Raw genomic sequence first — 10,479 nt, forward strand, 5'->3', positions numbered from 1 at the left:
GGAGGTTGAATCAATCATCCATGATTTAATCATCATGCCTTTGTAATGAAGTCTCCATAAAAACCCAAAAGGATGGAGTCTGGAGAGTTTCCAGGTTGATGAACACATGGAGATGAGGGGAGAGTGGCATGTTCTGAATAGGGCATGGAAGCTCCTTGCTCTTTCCTCATACCTTGCCCTATGCATCTCTTCCTTCTGGCTCTTCCTGAGTTATATCCTTTTATAATAAACTGGTAATTTAGTAAGTGAAATGTCCCTCTGAGATCTGTGAGCTGTTCTAGCAAATTAATCAAACCCCTCGAGAGAGCCCTTGGAACCTCCAATCTATAGCCAGTTGGTCAAAAGTACAGGTGACAATCTGGTCTTGTGACTGTCATCTAAAGTGGAGGGGGCAGCACTCTTGGGAGGACTGAGTCCTTAATCTGTGGAATCTGATGCTATCTCTGAGTAGATAGTACCAAAGTTGAATTGAGTTCTAGGATGCCCAGCTGATGCTGGAGAATTTCTTGGTGGCATAGAAACACACACACGTGCACACACACACGTTGGAATAAGTACTAGAATCATTTTCGGGAGAGTATCCTGACTGTGGAAGGAGGAGAAAGTAAGGAAATGGGTACTTGTGCCCTCTGTTTCCTCTTTTTCTATTGAATCTAAATAATACTCATCTTTTCTTCTTTAAAATGTTTATATTGAGGGCTGTATTTGATTAGCTGATAACAGTATGGAAGGAAGAATTAACAGGAAACATTTCCCCTGCCCGTGAATCTAACTCGGGTCTCCTAGACAGAGGGGTGCACTTGGGTTCTGGGATCCCTGAGACTTGAAATTACAAACTCATATTCACCAGAATAATAGGTACTATTTTAAGATATTCCTCAAGGTCTCAGGTGATTTGTAAAAAGAATTCAAAGAAACCTGGAGCCACAAATTGATGTAATTTATTCTCCTCTCCTCCTTGTTAGCGTTCCAGCTTTTCCACTTCGGAGTATCCGGGTTCCTGGTCTCCCACCACAGAGCTCTCATCTGTAGAACAAGAGCACGGCTGCCTCAGTTATCTCCCGGCTGCAGCTGTAACCAGTGTGAGCTCCGTATCCATCGCAATCAAAGGAGGAGAAATCCCCACACTGCCTGGGGTTGCCCTCCGGGAAGAATCCTCCTCCACCGATGCAGTGCTGGGAAGCAAGGAGAAGAGACACAATGAGGGATTTGCTGCCGATGCTCTGAGATCTTAATGGCCAAGTCCCCTGGAATCTTTGGTTCTCATCTGACTTGGCTTTGACCACTCCCTCCCACGAAAGCCTCTCCTCTGTGGACTCTGAAATCACTCTCCTTCCTGACTTCCTTTCTACCTTCCTGAACATGCATTCTCAGGCCCCTTGGCCTGCCTCTCTTCCTCAGCCCATCCCCTACATGCTCTTCAGGGTTCAGTCCACATCTCACTCTCCCTGTTATGGCTCATCTTCTCCCATGACTTCAGCCATTATTAGCATACTCATATACTATCAGTATACTCCTAATCTCTGAGGCCAGCCCAGATAGTTTCATTCTTGAGACCCTCATATCCAACTACCACGTGGGTGTCACCACCTGGATATCTCACAGGTATCTAAAACCCCACTTGAGCAAAACAAAACTAATGATGTCTCTTACTGTCCCTGATTGAGGAATCTGTTCCTCATCCTGCCACCTGTCTTAATTGATAGTACACAGTCACCCAAAACCAACACCTAAGGTCTTTTTAGTCTCCTTCACTCAACATCCGCCCATATTTATCTGTTCATTAAGGACTGATGATTCCTTCCCCTACGTATCCCTGGAAGCCATCCATGCTCATTCAAACTCATCAAGAAAGCCTTGGCTCAGGACCTTAGTGTGTCGCATCTGGACCTTTGCATCTGCCTCACGGTCTCCTGGCCCCTAATTCTCCTGCTCTTCAGTCCTTGTCCTCCACACTGCGATGCATCATCTTAGCAAAACCAAAGCTGATCACGTCACTCCTCTGTTCAAAGTTCTCTGAGTCCCGTCACCTGCAACATAAAATCTAAATCCTTGACATAATGTGAAGTCCCTCCTGGTCCTGGTTCCTATAGGGATCTTCTTCATCAGCCCCTGCTTCTGCCCAATATGCACACCGTGCCCTCTCAAACGCCAATGATTTTGAGCATCGTAGTCATACATGCTAAAAATGCACTATTCTGCCCTTTCCTACTTGTCGAACTCTATACATCTTTGGAGATTCATCACAAATGTCACCTTCCTTAGAGAATCAACTCTGTGCCATTAGTAGAATTAGAAGCTCCTCTATCGTGTTTGAGAGCCCCTTGTTTACGTTACCCTCACAGTTCAGACCACGGGAGATCGCCATCTCTGTCCCACTCATAGCTCCTTAAGATGGCTATGTCATCTGTGCACCTCTAACACCTAGCACTCTGCAGGTGTTCTCTGCTTGTATTTTCTTAAATTATTTTATTGAAGTCATACTGGCTTATAACACTGTGTAAATTTCAGGTGTACATTATTATCTATCAGTTTCTGTATAGACTGCATCGTGTTCACCACGAGTCTATGCTTGTATTTTTAAGGAAAGAATCAATGCCTGAAGGTTATATGCAAAGATGCACTAAAACACAGTGTAAGAAGCCAGGGAAGCCAGTGTAGGAAATGGTTGTCTAGGAAAAGAGACGCACCCCCCACTGCACTCCCAGGGTCCACAGCTGTATTATCCTCTGGATCACAATCTAGGGGTCCTTCCATGAGGGCACAGCTGCCTCATCGTGACTGAAAAATGGACAAACTGATGGCTGAGGGGAAAGTGAAGATGGAGTGATCTCGGGGTCACATTCTCAGACTGTCAGCTGGGCAGGCAAGAGGGCCCTAAGTGAACGCCCTTCTTCTTGTGGCTCTGACTTCCTCCTCCTCCCCCAGTCACAAGATGTCCCTCAAAGATACTCTGCAGTCACCACAGCTATGGCGCTCTCTGCTCCGGCACTGGGAAAACAACAAAAACAGAAAGCTTCTGGAAGTTAATATGAATATTGGAGAATATCTTCATGACCTCAACATAGAAACATACTTCTTAAACAAAACATTAAAGTACTAACCATACATGGAAATCTTGATAAACAAAACGTCATTGAAATAGATTATGTTCACCAGACACCATCAAGAGAGTAAAAAGGCAAGTGACAGAGACACACATCAACACACCCCACATGTACACGTGCACACGCTTTGATCTCCCCAAACTCACGTTCTCAGTGTTGCAGCCAGTAACTCTCACCCCAGCACACAGGGCATTGACTGCTTTCTCATTATTAAACACTCTGAACTGTGCGAATCCTGCAACAAATTCCCTGGAAAAGAAGCAGCAGAGAAAGGGCCAAATGTTCAAAGGAGGAACTGGGAATAGCTTCCCTTTGAACAGCCCAGGGATTCCCTAAGCCAAGAGTTCAAGTCACAGCCCAACCCTCCAAGCTGTAGGGGTGGAGCCCAGCACCTGTGTTTCCTGTGGCTGGGACATCTGACCCTGAACTTGGCCAGGGGAGAACCTCTGTCCATCTGGGGCAAGAGGACAGAGGCTGGGGCTCTCAAGAGGACACTTGTCTGCCCGAGGCTTACAGGAGAAATTAGACTCCACAGAGGATCACCAAGAAGATCTCCAAAGGTGCAGGAGGACAAGCAATGATCAGATGTGGCCATGTGCTTCTGTGGACACACTTCTCATCCAATTACTGTGTGTTTGTTTTCCTAACTGCCATTACCCGCCTTCGTAAAATATCAAACGTCAACAGTAATGGCTTTTATTTTCCAAACAAAGACTTAACTTCTGTGCCTTTATTATGCTGAAAAATGTCTTTAAGATAATTAATAGCTGTCCTTCATAACAAAAATAAAATTTTCTCATCACTTTGCTAGTTTTTCTCTCCTATGAACACTAGCCTCCACCTTTTCTTGACTGTTCTAACAGGCCACACAGGGTGGTGGTTAAGCAGCCTTGGTTTATATCCTGTAAAATGGAGATAATAGTAATTTTAACTTCATAGCCTTTCTCAAGATGATGAAATGACACAAAACTGTGTCAAGTTCCTAGAAAAGAGCTTGGCGCATTGTAAAGTGTTCAGGAAATGCTAGCAATTATTATTTGTTTTATGTACACTTTTCCCAAGAGGGCAGGGCAGGATTTAAGACCAGGCTGAGGAAGCTGACACTCACTCTGACCAAGTGGTGAGTAATAAGACGCAGTTTTCTGAGCATCACCGAAGTCGTAGATCACAGGGACGGCTGGGCCATTGTCAGTCCAACACTTCCCTGCTCCATACTTCACTGGGTATTTCTGCAGGGACCCAAAAGTGCGGTTGTGTGAGGACAGCAGAGATGCCGTCATATTGAGAGGTAGGGGATTTAATGCCTTCCCGTGTCATTATTCGGAAATCCGTCTCCATCATAGTCACGCCTCTTTCCCCAGAGCTGTGTCTCTCTGACAGCCCCAAGCCCCTTGGCCTTCTCCCGCTCTCCCTCTCCACTCCTCTCCCACAGGCCTCTCCCCTTGCCTGCCTCAGAGGTCCTGAAAGAGGCAGCACAGCAGTTCACAGTGACCCAGAGTAGGAGAAGCGGCCAAGCACAGGCACCTCACGGTGATGCATGGGCACAGAGAAGACTTGCCTCTCACCCCAAACACTTGGCTCTCTGTTCACCAGAGGAAGGTCCCCCCAGCCAACAGCCCTGGTTACCTGGTAGAGGCCGAACAAATTATGTCCCAGAGTCTCCAAGAAGCCATTCCTGGTGCAGTACCTCAGCAGGGAGCTGTTCCTCCACTGCTGCAGGGGGGACTTCTTGGGCACATGCCAGGTGCCCAGGTCCTGGGCCTGGATGTCATAGTAGCCAGGGTTCTGGAGAGCAACAGACATTGAGCCTGACCAGGCCAGGAGGTCCCACAGGCACCAAACACACACACGCAGCCCTCAGTGGAGCCGAGAGCTCTGGGCTCCAGGAGGGCAGGTGGCCAGCAGCGCTCAGACACCCCTACTTCCAGCAGATGAAGATGCCTCCCACCACCCAGGTCCCTAAGGGCCTTGCTGGGAGGAAGCTGTGCTTCAAGACCTGGAAGTAGGTCTTTCTTCTCCAGCCCTGTCTCCACATCCCCATCTTCCAACCCGCCCTTCTACACGGTGTGGTCGAGCCACACTCAGCTCCTCACCCTTTCCCAAGAGGGTGGTGAGTGGCACCAAGCTTGTAGTCATCGCTGGTGGCCGCCTCTGCAGACCCAAAGGTGTTGTGATTGGCCCAGTTGCCGTCCCCCTCTGGGTAGTCTGCCCTGCTGCCCTGCTGACTGGACCAGTGGTCGCCCACCGTGCACTTCCCCAGCATGTTGTTCTCGTGCACGCTGGCCACCAGGGTCCAGCCGCCACCTCCAGAGGTCATGTCACAGAAGGTCTGGTAGATGACACTATTCTTAGTGCGGAGGAGATACACACCATCTGCAGAGGGAACCAGCCCAGAGCCCCCTGTCTGGGAGCACATGGTCCTTCTCAGGACCCACAACCAGAAAGATTCAGGGAAATCAGAAGTGTATTCTGAAGGCTCCCACACTTCGTCATTTGTGGGAAGACAGTTCTCTCTGGGTCATCTGTGAGCAGAGGCACTGCTTGCCTTAGTTCCACACTATCTTTTCAAAGAGATTGCAGAGCAAACAGCCTCAGAACAGAGAGATGGTGTCTCTTTCCGGATAGTGCCTGCTTCTGGCCAGGAGAGGCCAGAAATCAGCACCCTATCACATCCCAAGTTTACATCAAGTTCATCCCAGAGCAAAGGGCAGGCATGGCCACTGACCATTATACAGTCATGCCTCGCTAAATGACGGGGATATGCTCTGAGAAATGCATCGTTAGGTGATTTCCTCGTGCTATCACATAGTGTCCCTATGCCAACTAGATGATATAGCCTACTACACACCTAGGCTATGTGGTACTAATCTTATGGGACACCATCGTCTATGCTGTCCCTTGTTGACTGAAACATCGTTATGTGGCGTGTGACTGTGTAAGATTCAGATTCCCGAAGCTCAGAGTTCCTCTTCTGTACACAGCCTTGGAGGAGAAGGCTCCATTGTGCCACCCCAGTCACTTTGCACATCTCCACATGTGCCACATGGGCAAGGCCTAACCACAGTGGACCTAACCCCTGGTAGAACACCTGTCATCCTCCTGAAACACGGAAGCCTGGCAGGCTTGTAGGGGCTGCTACAAGGTCGGTGCTCACCCACCTCCCTATCTTGCAGGGAGGCTGTCGTGAGACAGTTTGTCTTTGACTCCAGCTTCTGATGAGGCCTGGGGCTTTTTGCCTTGCTGCCCACCCCAGCCTCTTAGGATGCAGCTACAGGTGACAAAACTGAGTAGCTGCAGCCTGGGTCAGATCCTCTGCATCAGAGTCCCTCACTACCCATGTTACATTGTCATCCGGCCCCTTTCGTTTCTGTGCTGTCCTGTGGGCCAAGGGATGGGAGAAAGTGACATCTTTGCTATCTTGGTTTTGCAGTCTATGTGAGTAATAAACTGTCTGATCTAAAAAAGGCTTGTTGTTTCTTTACCAGTCCACTTGTCAGCCTGCTTGACAAAACCACTACCTGTGCAGATGTCTCCTGGCCCTCTTCACATCACCGTGTTGGAACTGGGGCTCAGGGAACCAGCACGAGAAAATGCTGATACTCTGGCTACTGCTATTGCTGTGAATAATAAAGGTCTTCGTCTCAGCTTCTGGAGTCTCATGCTTCCTGCCAGCACCCATGAAACTGGAAGGCTAACATTAGCTCACAACTAGAGGAAAATCTTAGACTCATCATGGCTCTTGCCACCACCCCATGTGTCGCCAGGAACACTGCCTTCTCCCTGTGCTCAGAAGATCATGCCTGCTGTGACTGGGTGGGACACAAAGCCTCCAAATTCCCACTGGAAAGCTCCTTGGGTGGGAGCTGGAGCCAGAACAGACAGCGGTGGGTACATTCCTCCTGATTTCCGTGCCTGGGCTCTGTTTAGCTAAAAAGTGTCTTCAAGGAGAGAAGGCTGGGTTGGTTTATTACTCACCACCTGCTCTATTGCAACTTTCTTTGAGTTCCTTGCAGCTTCGAGGCAGGAAAGAAAGGGAGGAGGCACAGGTTTTGTCCACCCGGAACATCTCAGGAGCCTGGGGCACTGCTGGAGGATGTGAGAATAATTCTCATTAACAGTCTGTTGCCTGATACCATCCTTCCTGGCATCAGCTCCCAGCCCCTGCCCACTTCGCCAGTTCGTCACTATGCTGTGAGCACCCAGGATTCCGTCTGCTAAGACTATCTGACCACGATCTCGTACAGGCTTAACACTGAATTCTTCTTCTCAACTAACCAAAACTGAAAACTATCATTACACCTGTTGTGAGGAATGGAATTGGGAGGATGGGGACTAGACGGGGATGTTCCGGGACACAGCATGACCACCTAGCTCCCTTTGGAGATGCAGAGGCCAAGGCCACAGGGGCAGGAGTAGCCGGGAGGGGACACAGTCCCTACCGTCCCCTTCCTGAGCCCCCTCACAGTCACACACAGGCACAGAGTGGGGCCCCAGGACATGACTTAGCTAACGCTGTGACTACTTCAGATCAGACACCCGGAGAGGCCAGCAATCAGCACCCAGGCCACATCTCAAGTCAGCTGCCACATGTGGCTTCTGTGCATCTCCATGACTCTCCTTCAGGCCCAGGATGTCAGCATCCAGCCCAACTCTACCCCCTCACTCCCCTGCACAGGAGAGGTGAGCTGAAGAAACTGCTGCGCCTGAGTCACTTAACTGCACTCCACCCTCTGGTGGCCACAGAGACAAACAGCAGGAAGCAGAATCTGGCCATTGTCCCCTAAGGGGAAAGGAGATGCACAAGTCACTGGCTGCACCATCCTTTCCCTTCCTCTCATCCTTGCTCTCTGTCCTTTCTGAGTCAAGAAACCGCAAATGGAAAGTGATGGGCTTCTGGGCATTCTGGAACCTCCCCGAATAGCCTCCATCCCTTCCCAATCCTAGAAGTTCTTAAGGGGCCATGGGCTCCTTTCTTGGAAACTCTCAATCCCTGAGGCCAAGACCAGACCTGAGCTCACATCTTTGCTCCCCACACCCACAGGTCTTGTCGCTGACTCAGAAATCCTCACTGGGACAGAGAGCTCCCTCCTTCCTTCCTCACAGATGCCACAGCTGAGAGTTCCCTGCCAGGTGCAGACTCAGAGCTCCCTGCCTCTGCAGAGGGTCCTGACTCAAGTGAAGTGCTGAGCCCTTTTGGGGAGAGCCAAACTATGCAAGCCCTGCCCAGCCCTGCCCAGGCTGCTGGCCCCTCCCTCTGACATGCTTCCCTTTGAAGGTCCCTGGGCTGGGCCTCTGGGAGTAAGAGGGGTGCCTGGTTGGCCAGAGGAGCATTGGTCACACAGGTGACACTCACCATCTGGGGAGTAAGAGGGGCGTGTGGTTGGCCAGAGGAGCATGGGTCACACAGGTGACACTCACCATCTGAGGAGGGGGTCTCTGCTTCATCTGAGCGGCTGCAGTGTTTATTAGGTAATCAGACACTCAGGACAGGTGGGACCCTACACTTCTTCCCTCCCGCCTACCCCCCTCCCACCTCGATGAGCTGCTCCAGCGCCTCACATGCATCCCTGTCAGGACATCATCCTTCAGCTCTGCTTAAGCCTCTCGGGGAAGCCCCCCTGACACCCCCACCCCCAGGTAAAGCTGATGGCTTTCTCCTTGACCTACTGCTCTGCTTTGTCCTACACTAATGAGGACAGGCATCACACTGTAATTTCATTGTTTTATGAACTTTTTGTTTAGGAATAATTTAAAATTTACTGAACATTGCAAAAATAAAAATTGTACAAAAACACACATATGCCTTCTAACTAGGTTCACCTATTGTTAATATTTTATGCCATTTGCTTTATCATTTATGCACTCTCTCTGTACACACACACACTCGTGCACAACACACACATTTTTTTCCTGAATGATTTGAGGGTAAGTTACATACATCATGGCCCTTTACTCCTAGATAAGTGCGAGTTTTCTAAGACTAGGGATTTTTCTCATACATAACCACAGTACAATTATCAACTTCATATCATTGACTCTTTTTAATGTACCTGGTACTTTCCTAGGGTACACCAGCGTGGGGTCATGCTGCGTTGGCGTTCATGGCACTGAAATTTCTTGGCTTTCATCTCCTCCTATTGTCGGGAACTTCCCCTCCTCTTCTAAGTCCTTATTCCCTGGGCGGTGTCTTACATGTGCTAACAAAGAGGATTTCTCCATTCTGCACACACTCCCAGCCTGCTGGCACCTTTCAGCACTGTCCACTGCCAAGGCTCCGGCTCCCCATGGGGCCTACGATTCGCCAGCCCTGCCGCCTCTGGTGCTGGGCCTGCTCTCCGGGACCAGTTGCTGATGTTCAGGGCACTGCTTCCTCTCGCTCCCAGGCCTCCAGCACCTTGTCTCCTTGTGGTCCAAGGGGCAGGAGCCATCCATCCTGCTCGGTGCTGAAGAAAGGAAATGCCTGTCCTCTCCTATGATGGGGCCAAAGGAGGACTGGTTTCCCAGTGCCCCAGTGACCTCAGTGAAACTGCCCTTTCAGGGTTTCCTCCCCCCTCTTAGACCCAGACAGAAGGCTAAAAAGGTGAGGATAGGGGATACATTTGAAGGGCACTATGCTACACTCTGATTGACTTTTGGCATAGAAGCCTGAGCTACCATAGTTGGGACACCTGTGTGAGTTCCTCCTCAGGAAGCTTCTGAATCCTTTTATTTGAGTATTTCTATAGGTATTTGCTTAATACCTTTCTCCTTCTCCATGAGGACAGGGACTGTGTGTGGGTCATCACCATATCCCCAGGACTACACAAAGTGCCTGGCACGTAGTAGGTCCTCAGTCTGCATTAGTCGAGTGAAAGAAATTGACTCCATGAGGTACTAAATGACCAGCTGGAATGCTCCACTCATCCAAGCATTCACTGAAGCGTCAAGATCTTCATATGCTTTCTGACAAATGGATTCTCCAGACTCCTGCCCCTTTCCTTAGCAGCTAAACATCCTTTGGATGTACCACAGAGCAGCACTGTCCAATAGAAGCATGATGCTAAAAAAATTAAAAAAAAAAACACAGGTGAAATTAACCTTAATATATGTGTGTAACCATCATATTATAATTTCAACATGTAGTTGATATAAAAATTTTTTTCTTCTAAGTCTTCAAAATTCAATGTCTAGGGGCTGGCACCGTGGTCTAGTGGTTAAGTCCGTGCACTCTGTTTTGGCGGCCCAGGGTTTCACCGGTTTGGATCCTGGGCGCGGACATCCCACCACTCATCAGGCCATGCTGAGGCGACACCCCATATGCCACAACTAGAAGGACCCACAACTAAAAACATGCAACTATGCACTGGGGGGCTTTGGGGAGAAAAAGGAAAAA

At 49.3% G+C, this 10,479-nt stretch overlaps 1 protein-coding gene across 1 annotated transcript; it reads right to left on the bottom strand.

Moving 5' to 3' along the window:
* Positions 1–931: 931 nt before the first annotated feature.
* Positions 932–9,193, bottom strand: LOC103543083 (intelectin-2-like). Its single transcript, XM_070608236.1, has 8 exons — positions 9,158–9,193; positions 7,830–7,887; positions 7,083–7,193; positions 5,227–5,480; positions 4,734–4,892; positions 4,212–4,336; positions 3,254–3,356; positions 932–1,175 (listed from the first exon to the last, which is right to left on the bottom strand). Exons 1-8 carry the CDS (start codon positions 9,191–9,193, stop codon positions 1,023–1,025), a joined length of 999 nt encoding a protein of 332 aa, XP_070464337.1. The 3' UTR covers positions 932–1,022.
* Positions 9,194–10,479: the final 1,286 nt, after the last annotated feature.

This window comes from Equus przewalskii, unplaced genomic scaffold (genome assembly GCF_037783145.1).
Source record: "Equus przewalskii isolate Varuska unplaced genomic scaffold, EquPr2 ChrUn-6, whole genome shotgun sequence".
NCBI classification, from domain to species: domain Eukaryota; kingdom Metazoa; phylum Chordata; class Mammalia; order Perissodactyla; family Equidae; genus Equus; species Equus przewalskii.